At 35.8% G+C, this 18,987-nt stretch overlaps 1 protein-coding gene across 7 annotated transcripts in view; it reads left to right on the plus strand.

Annotated features, from left to right (window-relative positions):
• Positions 1-18,987, plus strand: part of KCNK2 (potassium two pore domain channel subfamily K member 2) — a 243,378-nt gene that overhangs the window by 173,583 nt on the left and 50,808 nt on the right. For all 7 annotated transcript variants that reach the window (XM_082401937.1, XM_082401939.1, XM_082401935.1 and 4 more), the window contains one exon: positions 12,128-12,267. In XM_082401937.1, the coding sequence (XP_082258063.1) occupies positions 12,128-12,267 (140 nt within the window). The remainder of the gene's footprint in view (positions 1-12,127; positions 12,268-18,987) is intronic.

An 18,987-nucleotide genomic window follows, 5' to 3' on the forward strand; every position in this document is an offset into this window, starting at 1 on the left:
TGTGTTTTACAGAGGAATAATGAAAAATGGTAGAAATACACTTTGCTAATAACTTGCAAAGGAATTTGATGTGTTCAAAGCGACAAATGCTGAGAAAATTAGAGAAGCAGATGGATACCACTTTTGTTGACTCATCTTTCTCTCCTTAATTTATGCATTTTGTAGCTGTTTTGGTCTTTGTGAAACTGTAGAACCCTATTCCTAGTACGATAGTCTTTACATGCTAGATCTTTGTGGCCAGGGAGCATTTTTGGAATGAAAATGTGAACAAGGGGGCAGATGTGGCAAAGGCTGGCTAGGAAATGCATGCCCTTTGCAAGAGTCTTTGGAAAAACAAAAATTATGAGGGTTTTTTTTTAAGGATCTTAGAAAATAACTGCCTCTTATAGTTAAGTAGAGTACATAAAAGTAGTCTTTCCCTCTGGGTACCTTGTGACAATAAAGTAAAAATTAGCCACTAAGTTAAGACGACTACCCCATCTGGGAAATATCAGTTGTTTATTTTTTAGAACTTTCTCTCTTGCTATTAGATGTCCTGACAGATAGTATTCTCACTTAATTTTGATATTTTTGCCAGGGAAGAGCAAGAGGCACTGCTCTAGCTTGAACTTTCTCATCTTTCTATTAGGCTATAAATCTCCAAAGAAAAGAGAGATGCACTTCCCATAATAGACACTCATTGCCTGATGCCATTCTCAAGCCTGCAAACCCTACTCTGAATGGGATTAGGGTTCAGTTACACTGCTGTACTGAACTTCTTTGAAGACAAATTGAAAGACATGTTCTTCAAACTGTGGTGTTATTAAAGGAAAAGGAGTAAATTTTGGAAAGTGATATATAAATGTTTAGGACACAGGTTGTAACCTTGGTGTAATTATTAGGAGCATCTCAAAAGCAGCAAGTGATGATGTGGTAGTTTAGACCAGAACTCTGAAGCAGTGTGCTCATCCCCAGGGAATGAGCAAGACAATCCATGCAGGTGAACCTTCTGCCATAGGAAGAAAACAGGACAACCCTTGTTGCTTTGTATTTTTAAACCTCATTTCTTACTTTTTGTTTTTATATGTCATAATGTTCATGATATAATATATTAGAGCATAATAGATTTCTAACTCATAAATAAATATAAATTTACATTTGTATGAGCAAATCCTTTTCACTGTTGGCAATATTGGATCAAAAGCATTTAGAGACAGATTTGTAAAGACAAATAGGTACAAGGGTTCAGGTTTCTCTGTGTATGTGACTGAACATAAGAATTCAACATTTAGTAGTTTTTTGGCAGGAAGAGCTCTCCCAGCAAATTTTAGTTTTTTATTTATATTTATGCAAAGGATATGTTTTACTGGCTGGTTGGTTACCTTAGTAATTCTTATGTACTCCTTCCTGATGGCCCTTTTTGTTCTTTTACCAGTGCTCAGTGTTCTAGAGCTAAAAAAGGCCTGGGAGCCACAGGTCCACTGGAGAACTTTTTTTTTTTTTTTTTTTAATCCTCAACACATTCTATGAGGCAGCTACTGCTATTACTGTTCCCTTTTTTTTTTTAATTTTTATTTATTTATTTATTTATTTTTAGCTGTGTTGAGTCTTCGTTTCTGTGCGAGGGCTTTCTCTAGTTGTGGCGAGTGGGGGCCACTCTTCATCGCTGTGCGCGGGCCTCTCACTGTTGCGGCCTCTCTTGTTGCGGAGCACAGGCTCCAGACGCGCAGGCTCAGTAGTTGTGGCTCACGGGCCTAGTTGCTCCGCGGCATGTGGGATCTTCCCAGACCAGGGCTCGAACCCGTGTCCCCTGCACTGGCAGGCAGACTCCCAACCACTGCGCCACCAGGGAAGCCCTGGAGCACTTTTATTTTACATATGAATAAACAGACCCCCTATTGCTAACTGTGGTTCACACAGAGGTGAGAAGAGAAAGTAAACTATTTAGCAAAGTTCATTTACTTGATTTTAGCAATGCCTATAATAATTTATAGTCAAATTTGTAGCGGTAAGTTAAAGTTAACGGTAAAAGTTATATTTGACAATTTACTGCTGGCTTCCTATGTTTTGTTTCTTAACTTTTGTCATTTTATTTTTTATTTGATAAGAAGTCTGACTTGATAAATTGTTAAATCATGCTTGCTATTATAGGCTGAGAGCTAGATCAGTCCTTCTTCATTAAAATCTAAGAAGCTATATTAATTATATGGAAGTGTGTGAAAGATTGAGTTCTACTTATTTAGGCTTGCTTTTAAAACTAGTCTTCTAAATCCATGCTTTAAAAAAATTACTAGGGGTTGGGGGGATGGGCAAAATAGGTGAAGGGGATTGAGGCACAAACCTCCAGTTATAAAATAAATAAGTCATGGGGATACAATGTACAGAATAGGGAATATAGTCATTAATATTTTATAACTTTAAATAGTGACAGATGGTAACTAGACTTACTGTGGTGATCATCTCGTAATATATATAAATGTCGAATCACTATATTGTACACCTGAAACTAATGTTACATATGTCAGTTATACGTCAATAAAAAGAATTAGTTGATGATTCTTCAGAAGTGAAGTCAAATAATTACTTAATTTAACACAGTTTAACATTATTTTTCAAAGTTAGTGTCCTCTTTAATATATACTGTTAGGAGAGGGCAGACATCAGAAGCAAGAAGAACTACAATCCTGCAGCCTGTGGAACAAAAACCACATTCACAGAAAGATAGACAAGATGAAAAGGCAGAGGGCTATGTACCAGATGAAGGAACAAGATAAAACCCCGGAAAAACAACCAAATGAAGTGGAGATGGGCAAACTTCCAGAAAAAGAATTCAGAATAATGATAGTGAAGATGATCCAGGACCTCAGAAAAAGAATGGAGGCAAAGATCGAGAAGATGCAAGAAATGTTTAACAAAGACCTAGAAGAATTAAGGAACAAACAAACAGAGATGAACAATACAATAACTGAAATGAAAAATACACTAGAAGGAATCAATAGCAGAATAACTGAGGCAGAAGAACAGATAAGTGACCTGGAAGACAGAATGGTGGAATTCACTGTTGCGGAACAGAATAAAGAAAAAAGAATGAAAATAAATGAAGACAGCCTAAGAGACCTCTGGGACAACATTAAATGCAACAACATTTGCATTATAGGGGTCCCAGGAGGAGAAGAGACACAGAAAGGACCAGAGAAAATATTTGAAGAGATTATAGTCGAAAACTTCCCTAACATGGGAAAGGAAATAGCCACCCAAGTCCAGGAAGCACAGAGAGTCCCATACAGGATAAACCCAAGGAGACACACGATGAGACACATAGTAATAAAATTGGCAAAAATTAAAGACAAAGAAAAATTATTGAAAACAGTAAGGGAAAAACGACAAATAACATACAAGGGAACTCCCATAAGGTTAACAGCTGGTTTCTCAGCAGAAACTCTACAAGCCAGAAGGGAGTGACATGATATACTTAAAGTGATGAAAGGGAAGAACCTACAACTAAGATTACTCTACCCAGCAAGGATCTCATTCAGATTCAATGGAGAAATCAAAAGCTTTACAGACAAGCAAAAGCTAAGAGAATTCAGCACCACCAAACCAGCTCTACAACAAATGCTGAAGGAACTTCTCCAAGTGGGAAACACAAGAGAAGAAAAGGGCCTACAAAAACAAACCCAAAACAGTTAAGAAAATGGTCATAGGAACATAGATATCGATAATTACCTTAAACGTGAATGGATTAAATGCTCCAACCAAAAGACATAGGCTTGCTGAATGGATACAAAAGCAAGACCCATATATATGCTGTCTACAAGAGACCCACTTCAGACCTAGGGACACATACAGACTGGAAGTGAGGGGATGGAAAAAGATATTCCATGCAAATGGAAATCAAAAGAAAGCTGGAGTAGCTAAACTCATATCAGATAAAATAGACTTTAAAATAAAGAATGTTACAAGAGACAAGGAAGGACACTACATAATGATCAAGGGATCAATCCAAGAAGAAGATATAACAATTATAAATATATATGCACCCAACATAGGAGCACCTCAATACATAAGGCAACTGCTAACAGCTATAAAAGAGGAAATTGACAGTAACACAATAATAGTGGGGGACTTTAACACCTCACTTACACTAATGGACAGATCATACAAACAGAAAATTAGTAAGGAAACAGAAGCTTTAAATGACACAAGAGACCAGATAGATTTAATTGATATTTATAGGACATTCCATCCAAAAACAGCAGATTACCCTTTCTTCTCAAGTGTGCATGGAACGTTCGCCAGGATAGAGCACATCTTGGGTCACAAATCAAGCCTCAGTAAATTTAAGAAAATTGAAATCATATCAAGAATCTTTTTTGACCACAATGCTATGAGATTAGAAATGAATTACAGGGAAAGAAAACATAAAAAGCACAAACACATGGAGGCCAAACGATACATTATTAAATAACCAAGAGATCACTGAAGAAATCAAAGAGGAAATCAAAAAATACCTAGAGACAAATGACAATGAAAACATGACAATCCAAAACCTATGGGATGCAGCAAAAGCAGTTCTAAGAGGGAAGTTTATAGCTATACAAGCCTACCTCAAGAAACAAAAAAACCTCAAATAAACAATCTAACGTTACACCTAAAGGAACTAGAGAAAGAAGAACAAACAAAACCCAAAGTTAGCAGAAGGAAAGAAATAATAAAGCTCAGAGCAGAAATAAATGAAATAGAAACAAAGAAAACAATAGCAAAGATCAATAAAACTAAAAGCTGGTTCTTTGAGAAGATAAACAAAATTGATAAACCATTAGTCAGACTCATAAAGAAAAAGGAGAGAACTCACATCAATAAAATTAGAAATGAAAAAGGAAAAGTTACAACAGACACCACAGAAATACAAAGCATGCTAAGAGACTACTACAAGAAACTTTGTGCCAATAAGACTGAAGCAGGAAGAAATAGAGAATATGAACAGGCCAATCACAAGTAATGAAATTGAAACTGCGATAAAAATCTTCCAACAAACAAAAGCCCAGGACCAGATGGCTTCACAGGTGAATTCTATCAAACATTTAGAGAAGAGCTAACACCCATCCTTCTCAAACTCTTCCAAAAAATTGCAGAGGAAGGAACACTCCCACACTCATTCTATGAGGCCACCATCACCCTGATACCAAAACCAGAAAAAGATACTAGAAAAAAAGAAAATTACAGACCAATATCACTGATGAATATAGATGCAAAAATCCTCAACAAAATACTAGCAAACAAAATATATATATACTGTTAGGATTACAGTGAGTCATTGTTTAGAAGCTGCCCAAAGAAGTCTTTAGAAACACTCCTTTTTGTAAACCAGGTTAGTTCATAAGAGATAATATGATTGAGTGAAAGCCAGATACAAATATATAGTTTCACAAAGCAGTGTTCTCACATTACCTACTTTTTTAATAAAAACCAAAACTTTTAGCCAAAAGTTTGGATGTATTCTGAGAAACCCTTATGATTGATATTATGAAAACACATTTTCCTTCTGAGCATAAATTTACTTTGCCATCCAAATATATCTTCTTGGAATTTCGATCAGTGAAATTTAGTATATTTAGTTCAATAATGAAATTTTCTTCATCTCACATGTAATTTTGAATACTGACTGGGTTAGTCAGGCTTTACGCTTAATGCCTTATGCTCCTCTATATAGAAAATATAATTTGGGACTTTGAACAGAATAAATTCCCCTTCTGGTATGTTTACTAAACTTTTACGGTTTTCACACTTGTAGAATCATTTGTCTTCACATTTTTTGACTTGAGAAAAAACATTTTTGTATATCTCATATTAAGAATTAAGTTTTCGGGTTTCTCTGGTGGTGCAGTGGTTAAGAATCTGCCTGCCAATGCAGGAGACATGGGTTCGAGCCCTGGTCCGGGAAGATCCCACATGCTGTGGAGCAACTAGGCCTGTGCGCCACAACTACTGAGCCTGTGCTCTAGAGCCTGCGAGCCACAACTACTGAAGCTGGCACACCTAGAGCCCATGCTCTGCAACAAGAGAAGCCACTACAATAAGAAGCCTGTGCACTGCAACGAAGAGTAGCCCCCGCTCGCTGCAACTAGAGGAAGCCCGCACGCAGCAACAAAGACCCCACTCAGCCAAAAATAAATAAATTAATTAATTTTTAAAAAGGAATTAAGTTTTCTTGGAGTTATGTTTTCATAGTCATTAACGGAAATGCAGTTTTTAGTAACCAAACTATTGCTTTCTCTTATAACCAAAGCCCTGACTCATTTAGTCATGGAGTGCTCAGAGCTTGCTTAATGGAAGGAGATTTTATCATGAAAACATATAAATCTTCATTGAAATACCATGGTAAGTTTTTTTTGTTCAAAGCAATTTGTCCTTATAGAGCACCTGGAGGAAACAGTTCCTGATGTGGCCTAAATTTTGCAACTATGTCAAAGGCCAGGTATTAAAATTGCTATTATTGAGCTGATCACTGTGCAAAAACTTGCCAGGAATTTAACAAATAACAAGGAAACTACCTGATGAGAAAGAAGTGAGGTGAACTGAAGAACAGTCATTACCACCACCACCACAATGGCTCAGAAAAATTGCTTTGATTGAAAAGAGAGGGTTTATGTGACTGTTAGGGAGATGTCTTATATTCATCATTCATATGTTCATTCATTCTGTTGTTTAGTGAGCACATATTTTATAATACATACTGTGCTTAGCACTTAGTGATAATGATTGCTCTAGTTCCTGTTCCTATGGGACAGAATGTTTGAAATCCAGGAGTAACAATTAAATTAAATAGGAAATTGTCTTCTCTTCTTGATGGTTCTGTGTTAATATGGGAAAATTCTGCAAGGCATCTGGTCACCCCCTGATTCAGCTGGTGACTCTCAGAGAACTCATCAGAAAACTGAGAGTTATCTGTGTAATTAATTAAATGGGATTTGACCCAAACTGTTCAGAAGTCCTAGGGACTGTGGGCAAACCAAGAAGTTATTTAAATTCTAGGATTCAGAATGGATATATAGAAGAATTGTAGAAGCACGTGGAGAAAAAAATGACAAGGAAAACATTTAGTGATTGACAGTTAAGTCAGTGAGGCAGGCAGTAAATTGTACTAAGTTTAATGAAAAAGACTCCGAATTACTCTATATTGAGACTTAAAGGTAATTTCTAAGGGTAACAATAATGTACATCCTATATCCTATAGATTTCCATCCTTGTAAAGGATGAGCAAGACAATGTGTTGATCTTTCTTTCTTTATGATCATTGAGACTGCCGTTCTTCCAATGGCAGTTTTCCTAATCTTAGACCAAGTACCTGGCAGGAAGTGGACAACTACTTGTTTTTTTTTTTTTAAACATCTTTATTGGAGTATAATTGCTTTACAATGTTGTGTTAGTTTCTGCAGCACTCTTCACAATAGGCAGGACATGGAAGCAACCTAAGTGTCCATCGACAGATGAATGGATAAAGAAGATGTGGCACGTATATACAATGGACTATTACTCGGCCATAAAAAGAAATGAAATTGAGTTATTTGTAGTGAGGTGGATGGACCTAGAGTCTGTCAGACAGAGTGAAGTAAGTCAGAAAGAGAAAAACAAATACCGTATGCTAACACATATATATGGAATCTAAAAAAAAAAAAAATGGTTCTGAAGAACCTAGGGGCAGGACAGGAATAAAGATGCAGACCTACTAGAGAATGGAGTTGAGGACCTGGGGAGGGGGAAGAGTAAGCTGGGACGAAGTGAGAGAGTGGCATGGACATATATACACTACCAAATGTAAAACTGATAGCTAGTGGGAAGCAGCTGCATAGCACAGGGAGATCAGCTTGGTGCTTTGTGACTACCTAGAGGGGTGGGATAGGGAGGGTGGGAGGGAGGGAGATGCAAGAGGGAAGAGATATGGGGATGTATGTATATGTATAGCTGATTCACTTTGTTATAAAGCAGAAACTAACACACCATTGTAAAGCAATTATACTCCAATAAAGATGTTAAAAAAAAAACCCAAAACACTTCATTCAGTTAAATTGCTTTACTATAAAAAAAGAAAAATATACTAAAGCAAAATATATTTTTCCCCATCACATTAAGACAGAATAGCTTTCATTAATAAAAAGAAAGTCAAACGAAAAAAAATTGAAATCCACATTTGATATCTAAACTAAAATAGTTACAGACCCATGTAAAGAAATGACCTTTATTTTCTTTAGAACAAAGTTGTATGTGTATACACATTTATGTATATGTGTATTCTATAATACACATTTTAGAAAACCAGAAGAGGGGCATTGAGTTGGTAAGTTTAGTCCAAAATGGCTAGATGATTCTTTAAATCCAGGTTATATCTTTTTTTTCTTTATAAATATTCTGTGGTTCAGCAGCATCAAGAGAAAGAAAATTAAATTTAAGGAGGAGAGGGCATTGTATATTCAAGTTCTATAGAGCATAATAGGACCAACTTCTGGAAACTGTTGGAATGAGGACATAAGCAAGGTAAGGAGGCTCCTGGTAAAACAGTGCTGACCTTCAGACCCACCTGATTTCTAGGTAGGAACCTTGAAGGGAAGAGGAACACTTTGTTTGACTTAGTGTTTCCAGCCCTAGCTATGTGTCTACCATACAGTATGGACAAAAAATGGATAGTGGATAAATGATGGGAAGGACATCAGCTGAGATCATAGGTGACATAGACAGCCTGGTTCAATGAAAAGAGCCTGTGATCTGAAGCTAGGCAGGCCTGGCTTTGAATTCTAGCTCTGATGCCCTCTTTCCTGTGTAACCTGACAACTGTTATTTTACCTACTGAGAGTATGGTTTCTCTATTGTAAAATGGGGATATTTACTCTTGGGATTTCAGGGAGCCAATACCAGTCTTTCACCCATGAGTTCTGAACAGGCTGTAAGAATGATGGCAATTGAAATGTCAGCTTAAAAGGCGTCTGATAAAGGCAGCTGGAGATACGGCTTAACTCTATGACCAAATGGTCTTGCTAATAGTCTTGTCCTAAATCAATGGAAATATGAGGAGTAGGAATACAACTCCCCTCAACACCTACCCCCTCAGGGCTTTAGGATGGCATGATTTCATTTAGGTAGGCCATCAGTAAGTCTTAGCTTTCACTCCTCTCTCTCCATCAGAGTTTGAACATTTTGTAAATCAGCTGCAATGAGTATAAAGCCTCGTATGGGGTTAGGGGGCATATAGGGAGGGAATCCAGGACAGAGAAATTGCCCTAGGTTTTTAACAAGTAAGAGACCCATGCACAGGTTTCTTGAATGTGCTAGACTAAGAGTAATGCTTATAATAACCAATGCATTTAAAAAATACTTCCTAATTTAAAAATAAAACTAATAACTTTTTAGTAAGTTATCTTAACATTACAGATATTTTAATTTGGTTAAGACTCTTGAATCAAATGAATAATGTGAAAATTAATTCATAAATCTTAGATATCAGAAAGTGAAAAGAATTTGTGAGTTGTTGGATAATACTTCTATTTATATACATTAGCTTTTCCTGGATCACTTGACTGCCAGTATTTCATCTTAAGAGTGGCAATTAAGAATGGGAAAACATCCCCCATCCCACCCCTCCCCAGGCTTAGAATCCGCTAAAACTTGTGGGATGAACATTTTACCCAAATATAGACCTTTTTGTGATTAAGTTAATTTACTGTTTTCAAACTGTGACATCCTGTTTATAAGAAAGAAGACTTATAAAAAGTCATCTTGAGCATGAACTAACTTCTAAAATCAACATTTTGGTGAACTTATGTGTTAAGTGAGTCACAACTATTTGGATGAGGATTTTCTGGTTTTGAAAGAGAAAGTACTTGGGAAAAAATGTCATTTTGGTTTCATTGAAATGGAAACATTTTAAAAATGGAATTCGCTAGTGAGCCTATCATATAACAAATTTCCACACACATTTCTTAAGTCACTTTGTGAATTTGTAGAGCTGCATCCCCCATGGGCCAAGTCTTAACCATCACAAGATGCATTTAACCTTTGCAATCCTTCCCAGAAATTACATTTTAATAAATGCTGCACAAGGTAAAAATTTTTACAATATTTTGAGGGTAATATTACTGACTTTATAAACTGAATCTTGAAAATTATTCTTTGTCCCAAAAGCAAGCTGAACTTGTATCTGTTCATATTATTTGCCTCACAGAAAAAGGTTCTCTTTTTACTCTGACCCTTTAGTATTTGAAAATGTCATTGTGGGCAATTCACAGTCCAATTTATAATTAGAGAGTAATGTTACATTCCAAATTTTATATTTGATTTTTAATGTGTATTTGCTGTTTATTAGCTGTTCTTCTGAATGTACAGGTTAAATTTTGTGAATTGAGTGTGTCCACCACCCCTGTTTAAGCAGCCCTAGTCTCTGTGCTGTTGATCCTAAAATCTTATCTCCTGCTCTGCCCTATTAAGTGTTAGATTAGTATTTAAGGATCCTGCTGGCTATCTTGCTTGTTGGTACCTCAAGCACTTCAAATTTATGATGTCCCAGTTTGAATGACTTTTCCTTTTATTGTCACTGTTCCTTCCCCTGTGTTTCCTGTTCAGTTGCTGGTACCATCTCCCAATGAGGGTCTGTGGTCTCTGGTCATCCTAGACCCCTTCCTTTCACTTATCACACCAACTATCTAGTTGTCAATCCCTGACAATTCTGCCTCAAATGTCCCTTCTCTCCATCCCAGTCTAACTCAGGCACAATCGTTGCTTAGCTAGTTCAGAACAAAGTTTCTCATGGGGCTTCTCTGTCACTCCTCCTCTCTCTGCCACTAGATCTTTCTGTGCATATAGTCAAACACGAATCTGCCTATAAACTTTTACCTACTCCCCATTACTTCAGGAGCAAGTCTTTACAACCTGATACAACTGATTTTTTTCTAGGTTCCCCTCTTCTACCTGTCTGCTCCCTTGACCCCCTTCCAAATGTAGCTTTAGTCGATACTAACAGTCCTTGGAATATATCAAATATTTTCACACTGAACTTTTCTGTTTTGATCCTCATTATTTAAGATTCACCTTCTGTCTTCTCATTTTCACCCTTCCAGAAGTAAAAATCATTTCTTCTATGTCCTCTCATAGAACTTTTTATTATTTTTCCCTATCACTTGATATACCCCATTGTGGTTAATTGTCTATGTGAGGCTTTCTCAGGCTAAATTATGAATTTCTCAAGAGAGAGACATGCTTCCCTCTATTGTGAAAAAAACACAACTGTTTCAGTATTTGAAACTTAATTTAAGTGCCCTATTAATATGTGCTAAAGTTGGGGATGTATTGAAATGTATTCAGATTCTCATAGGTGCAGTTACTATACCAAACGAATGGAGAAGTAACATAGATTAAAGCGAAAGAACTCCTTTGCCAATTTTTTTCTTGAGAGCTACGGATTTAAATTTATGACAAACATGGGAATTCCTCTGAAAAGTCAGAGAATAATGAATGGCAATATCACCTGCAAGTTACTATTTATTCAAAGTAGACCCACCAAGGCATTGTCTCTGGCATTTGTTATCAATCCATTGTATTGATGTTTTAAAATAAGAACTACTTTCTGTCCAAGTTGACTTCGAATTGATTGGTTTGCATGTATTGATTGGTTAGCATGACTTGATGGGCAATAAGATAAAGATACAAAGTTAAATGCATACCAAAAAAAGTGTCATCTCTGTTTCCCATTTGTTGCAATAGAGGTGGAAAGAGAAACTAATACACATGGAATAATTAAGTGCTACACTAGTTGAGATCAGTTATAATAAAAAAGAAACATGGGACAAGGAAAAATTGTTATTATCTGGAGAAGTAATGAAAGGTCTTATTAAGAACTTACTAATACCTGAAACTAGTAAAATACTGTAAATCAACTGTACTTCAATTTAAAAAAGAATTAACTGGTTCTTGAAAAATAGATAAGGATTAATTGAGTGAAAACAAGGAATTCCATATGAACAAAATAACATGGATCAACTGACAAGAAGATTTCTGTGTTTAGAAAGCCAAAATTTAGTTGATAATTTTAGCAGGAATCTGTGTTATTTACTTGTATGAATATGAACTTATTTTGTCCTACTTTGTTTTTCTCTCACAGGTGGATCAGATATTGAATATCTAGACTTCTATAAGCCTGTCGTATGGTTTTGGATCCTTGTAGGGCTTGCTTACTTTGCTGCTGTCCTGAGCATGATTGGAGACTGGCTCCGAGTGATATCAAAAAAGACAAAAGAAGAGGTGAGAAATAAGAAGTGTGCAAAAACAATGTTATTTAGCTAATTCAGTAAAGGTTATTTTTAAACGTTTTTTTTAACATTTATTTTTTAAAATATTTAAACATTACTTAAAATTTTTAATGTTTATGTTTGGCATGAATTTGCTGTATGAGGCTATCAATCATATGAGGTATAATTTATTGATTTAACCAAAGCTTACTAAGTATCTCTACATGCCAGATGATATCTTTGTGCTGAGGGTAATTTGTAACGAAAAAAGATGCAATTAAAAACATTTTCTTCATTATTTCTTTTACTTTTTTTCTTTTATTTCTTTATTTCCTCAAGGACACAGAGTAAATTTTATTCCATAAAGAGACAATAGGAAATATTTGTGTCAAGATACCAGTAGCATGAAAAAGTGAATGTATTATATAATATTGAATTTTTATTGTATTCAATTATTTTCTTTTTTCTTAGGTCTGTATAAGTGTGTGCAAGTGCACAAGTATACACATGCATGTATTCCCCAAAGCTAGTTTGCATTATGACCAATTTCCCTGTGTACTGACTTTGGCTGTTCAAAAAGATATCTTGTTATCTATTTTGTGCAACTGTATATACAGAAATGACCATTAGAATTTTGACTCATGAAATTTTGGAAAGTTTGAAATTTAAATCTTGATTTTGAAATTTTTTATAGTTTAGAAATTAACTTTTGATTTCATATAGAAGGATCCAGAAGTACTTTTAGTTTGAGTGTGACAAAGTAGTGTTTTATTATGATTTCTGTGTTTTTTGCTTCTGGGTCTTAGCCAACTTTACTAATTTTTTTCAGAGCACAGCAAATCTGTAAGACCTGCAACTATAGTACCCACTATCTTCCTTTAATTATCCCTCCATTTCATTATCTGGTGTTCATACACCAAGAGACATCAGTGTCAAAATCTTTGATTGATACAACAAGCATGATTCTTTAAACATACACCCAAATGAAATAGAATAAGATAGGAAATGATAAAATTAATTTCGCTCTACAAACAAATATTTTCTTTGAAACACATCAAGCCATATAATTTCTTATTAATACCCAAGATGCCTATGGTAATTAGGAGTGTAAGTTATCCAACATTTCTCTTCATCGATACCCTATTTCTCAACTAGTAATTCATATATTCAGTTTGTGTGTATTAATCTATATCTTAGTTATACCATAAAACCAAAAACATTATTATAAACAAATCAGCAAGACAATATGCTTGACATTCTAGTTTAAATCATGTGAAAAGTACTGCTTTGAATAGGACTTCAACTGATTTGCCCCAGTCTTAGTTAGGCTCATTTTGTGTGTGTGTTTGTGTGTGTGTGTGACAGAGACAGAGACAGAGACAGGGAGAGAATGAGGTAGGGGAGGGAGAGAATTATGGTTATTTTAACTTCAGTGTACTTTTAAGGGTCTGGAGATGCTAAGGGGAACAAAGGAAATTGTAACTAGGAAATATTCTGGATAACATAGCTGAAAAGGGAACTTCTCAAACTTCCAGCCATAAACTGGCATTGAAATGCATGTTAAAAACACACACAGACCATTTTTTTTTTAAGTAAAATAGAATTGAACAGAGCACATCGCTGTTAGATAGTTTAAAAAGTGTTGTTTTGTGGAAATATATATATATTTCCACCCACATATATACAATAAATATATATTATATACATATGTGCATATATATACTAATATTATTATGGGTCACAGTCCAAAAGTTTGAAAGCAACCAAGGCATATATAGAACAGGGGGAAATTTTATCTTTATGCCGTTGATATAATATATTTGATTAAAGTTTAAAAACTTGTATTGTTAAAAACCAGTGCTTTTTTGATAGGATTAACTTGTACAAAGCACTAGCACATTTTTTCCAGAGCAGTGAGATAAACATCTGTCTGCTTGGACTGCCATAACAAAATACCATAGACTGGGTGACTTAAACAACAGGAATTTATTTTCTCACAATTCAGGAAGCTGGAAGTACCAGATTAAGGCACTGGTTTCTGATGAGGTCTCTCTCTTTGGCTTGTAGATGGTGCCTTCTTGCTGTGTCTTCACAGGGCCTTGTATCTGCACATGTGCCCGGAGAGAGGGGGGACTCTAGGCCCTTCCTCTTATAGGGACACCGGTCCTATTGGATTAGGGCTTGACCATTATGACTTCATTTAACCTTAATTATCTCCTTAAAGGCTCTATCTCCAAATAAAGTCATAATGGGGATTAGGGCTTCAACATATGACTTGTTGGAGGACCCAATGCAGGCTATAATTGAATCCTTTCAAAAATTTAAATTTCTACATTAACTGGCTTATTTAATATGAAAAACAAGTTTGTTTGCCTGCTTATGAGCGATCTTCGTGATTCTTAGCCAAATATGAGATGTATCATTGTGTTTTCAACACTGAAAAGTAGAAAGCTATTCTTTTTTCCTAACATAAGTCTTTCGGCTTCTCCCTAGCCCATTTTTTTTTTTAAACATCTTTATTGGAGTGTAATTGATTTACAAAGGTGTGTTAGTTTCTGCTGTATAACAAAGTGAGTCAGCTATACGCATACATATATCCCCATATACCCTCCCTCTTGCATCTCCCTCCCACCCTCCCTATCCCACCCCTCTAGGTGGTCACAAAGCACGGAGCTGATCTCCCTATGCTATGCGGCTGCTTCCCACTAGCTATCTATTTTATATTTGGTAGTGTATATAAGTCCATGCCACTATCTCACTTTGTCCCAGCTTACGCTTCCCCCTCCCCATGTCAAGTCCATCCTCTACATCTGCGTATTTATTCCGGTCCTGCCCCTAGGTTCATCAGAACCTTTTTTTTTTTTTTTTTTTAGATTCCATATATATGTGTTAGCATATGGTATTTATTTTTCTCTTTCTGACTTACTTCACTCTGTATGACAGTCTCTGGGTCCATCCACCTCACTACAAATAACTCAATTTCGTTTCTTTTTATGGCTGAGTAATACTCCGTTGTATATATGTGCCACATTTTCTTTATCCATTCATCTGTTGATGGACACTTAGGTTGCTTCCACGTCCTGGCTATTGTAAATAGAGCTGCGATGAACATTGTGGTGCATGGCTCTTTTTGAATTATGGTTTTCTCAGGGTATATGCCCAGTAGTGGAATTGCTGGGTCATATGGTAATTCTATTTTCAATTCTTTAAGGAACCTCCATACTGTTATCCATAGTGGCTGTATCACTTTACATTTCCACCAACAGTGCAAGAGGGTTCCCTTTTCTCCACACGCTCTCCAGCATTTTTTGTTTGTAGATTTTTTTGATGATGGCCATTCTGACCGGTGTGAGGTGATACCTCATTGTAGTTTTGATTTGGATTTCTCTAATGATTAGTGATGTTGAGCATCCTTTCATGTGTTTGTTGGCAATCTGTATATCTTCTTGGGAGAAATGTCTATTTAGGTCTTCTGCCCATTTTGGATTGGGTTGTTTGTTTTTTTGATATTGAGCTGCATAAGCTGCTTGTAAATTTTGGAGATTAATCCCTTGTCAGTTGCTTCATTTGCAAATATTGTCTCCCATTCTGAGGGTTGTCTTTTCGTCTTGCTTATGGTTTCCTTTGCTGTGCAAAAGCTTTTAAGTTATATTAGGTCCCATTTGTTTATTTTTATTTCCATTTCTCTAGGAGGTGGGTCAAAAAGGATCTTGCTGTGATTTATGTCATAGAGTGTTCTGCCTATGTTTTCCTCTAAGAGTTTTATAGTGTCTGGCCTTAAATTTAGGTCTTTAATCCATTTTGAGTTTCTTTTTGTGTATGGTGTTAGGAAGTGTTCTGCTTTCATTCTTTTACATGTAGCTGTCTAGTTTTCCCAGCTCCACTTATTGAAGAGGCTGTCTTTTCTCCACTGTATATTCTTGCCTCCTTTGCCAAAGATAAGGTCACCATATGTGCATGGGTTTATCTCTGGGCTTTCTATACTGTTCCATTGATCTATATTTCTGTTTTTGTGCCAGTACCATACTGTCTTGATTGCTGCAGCTTTATAGTAGAGTCTGAAATCAGGGAGCCTGATTCCTCCAGCTCCATATTTCTTTCTTGAGATTGTTTTGGTTATTTGGGATCTTTCATTTTTCCATACAAACTGTGAAATATTTTGTTCTAGTTCTGTGAAAAATGCCATTGGTAGTTTGATAGGGATTGCACTGAATCTGTAGATTGCTTTGGGTAGTACAGTCATTTTCACAATGTTGATTCTTCCAATCCTAGAAAATGGTATATCTCTCCATCTGTTTGTATCATCTTTAATTTCTTTCATCAGTGTCTTATAGTTTTCTGCATACAGGTCTTTGGTCTCCTTAGGTAGGTTTATTCCTAGGTATTTTATCCTTTTTGTTGCAATGGTAAATGGGAGTGTTTCCTTATTTTCTCTTTCCGATTTATCATCATTAGTGCATAGGAATGCAAGAGATTTCTGTGCATTAATTTTGTATCCTGCTACTTTACCAAATTCATTGATTAGCTCTAGTAGTTTTCTGGTAGCATCTTTAGGGTTCTCTATGTATAGTATCATGTCATCTGCAAACAGTGACAGCTTTACTTCTTCTTTTCCCATTTTTATTTCTCTTTCTTCTCTGATTGCTGTGGCTAAAACTTCCAAAACTATGTTGAATAATAGTGGTCAGAGTGGACACCCTTGTCTTGTTCCTGATCTTAGAGGAAATGGTTTCAGTTTTTCACCATTGAGAAGGATGTTGGCTGTGGGTTTGTCATATATGGCCTTTATTATGTTGAGGTATGTTCCCTCTATGCCTGCTTTCTGGAGGGTTTTTATCATAAGTGGGTGTTGAATTTTGTCAAACGCTTTTTCTGCATCTATTGAGATGATCATAAGGTTTATCTCCTTCATTTGTTCATATTGTTTATCACATTGATTGATTTGCATATATTTAAGAATCCTTGCCTTCCTGGGATAAACTCTACTTGATCATGGTGTATGATCCTTTTAATGTGCTGTTGGATTCTGTTTGCTAGTATTTTGTTGAGGATTTTTGCATCTATGTTCATCAGTGATATTGGCCTGTAGTTTTCTTTCTCTGTGACATCTTTGTCTGGTTTTGGTATCAGGGTGATCGTGGCCTCATAGAATGAGTTTGGGAGTGTTCCTCCCTCTGGTATATTTTGGAAGAGTTTGAGAAGGATGGGTGTTAGCTTTTCTCTAAATGTTTGATAGAATTCACCTGTGAAGCCATCTGGTCCTGGGTGTTTTTTTTTTTGGAAGATTTTTAATGACAGTCTCAATTTCAGTGCTTGTGATTGATCAGTTATATTTTCTATTTCTTCCTGCTTTGGTCTTGGAAGGTTGTGCTTTTCTAAAAATTTGTCCATTTCTTCCAGGTTGTCCATTTTATTGGCATGTAGTTGCTTGTAGTAATCTCTCATGATCCTTTGTATTTCTGCACTCAGTTGTTACTTCTTTTTCATTTCTAATTCTGTTGATTTGAGTCTTCTCCCTCTTTTTCTTGATGAGTCTGGCTAAGAGTTTATCAATTTTGTTTATCTTCTCAAAGAACCAGGTTTTAGTTTTATTGACCTTTGCTATTGTTTCCTTCATTTCTTTTTCATTTATTTCTGATCTGATCTTTATGATTTCTTTCCTTCTGCTAACTTGGGTGTTTTTTGTTCTTCTTTCTCTAATTGCTTTAGGTGTAAGGTTAGGTGGTTTATTTGAGTTGTTTCTTGTTTCTTGAGGTAGGATTGTATTGCTATAAACTTCCCTCTTAGAACTGCTTTTGCTGCATCCCATAGGTTTTGGGTCGTCGTGTTTTAATTGTCATTTGTTTCATTGTTATTTGTTTCTAGGTATTTTTTGATTTCCTCTTTGATTTCTTCAGTCATCTCTTGGCTATTTAGTAGTGTGTTGTTTAGTCTCCATGTGTTTGTATTTTTTACAGATTTTTTTCCTGTAATTGATATCTAGTCTCATAGTGTTGTGGTTGGAAAAGATACTTGATATGATTTAAATTTTCTTAAATTTACCAAGGCTTGATTTGTGACCCAAGATATGCTCTATCTTGGAGAATGTTCCATGAACACTTGAGAAGAAAGTGTATTCTGTTTATTTTGGATGGAATGTCCTATAAATATCGATTAAGTCCATCTTGTTTAATGTATCATTTAAAGCTTGTGTTTCCTTATTTATTTTCATTTTGGATGATCTGTCCATTGGTGAAAGTGGGGTGTTAAAGTCCCCTACTATGATTGTGTTACTGTCGATTTCCCCTTTTAGGGCTGTTAGCATTTGCCTTATGTATTGAGGTGCTCCTATGTTGGGTGCATAAATATTTACAATTGTTATATCTTCTTCTTGGATTGATCCCTTGATCATTATGAAGTGTCCTTCTTTGTCTCTTGTAATAGTCTTTGTTTTAAAGTCTATTTTTTCTGGTATGAGAACTGCTACTCCAGCTTTCTTTTGATTTCCATTTGCATGGAATATCTTTTTCCATCCCCCAACTTCCAGTCTGTATGTGTCCCTAGGTCTGAAGTGGGTCTCTTGTAGACAGCATATGTATGGGTCTTGTTTTTGTATCCATTCAGCCAATCTTTGTCTTTTGGTGGGAGCATTTAATCCATTTACATTTAAGGTAATTATCGATATGTATGTTCCTATTACCATTTTCTTAATTGTTTTGGATTTGTTATTGTAGGTCTTTTCCTTCTCTTGTGT

Source organism: Balaenoptera borealis, assembly GCF_965194805.1.
Source record: "Balaenoptera borealis genome assembly, chromosome: 1".
Taxonomy (NCBI): domain Eukaryota; kingdom Metazoa; phylum Chordata; class Mammalia; order Artiodactyla; family Balaenopteridae; genus Balaenoptera; species Balaenoptera borealis.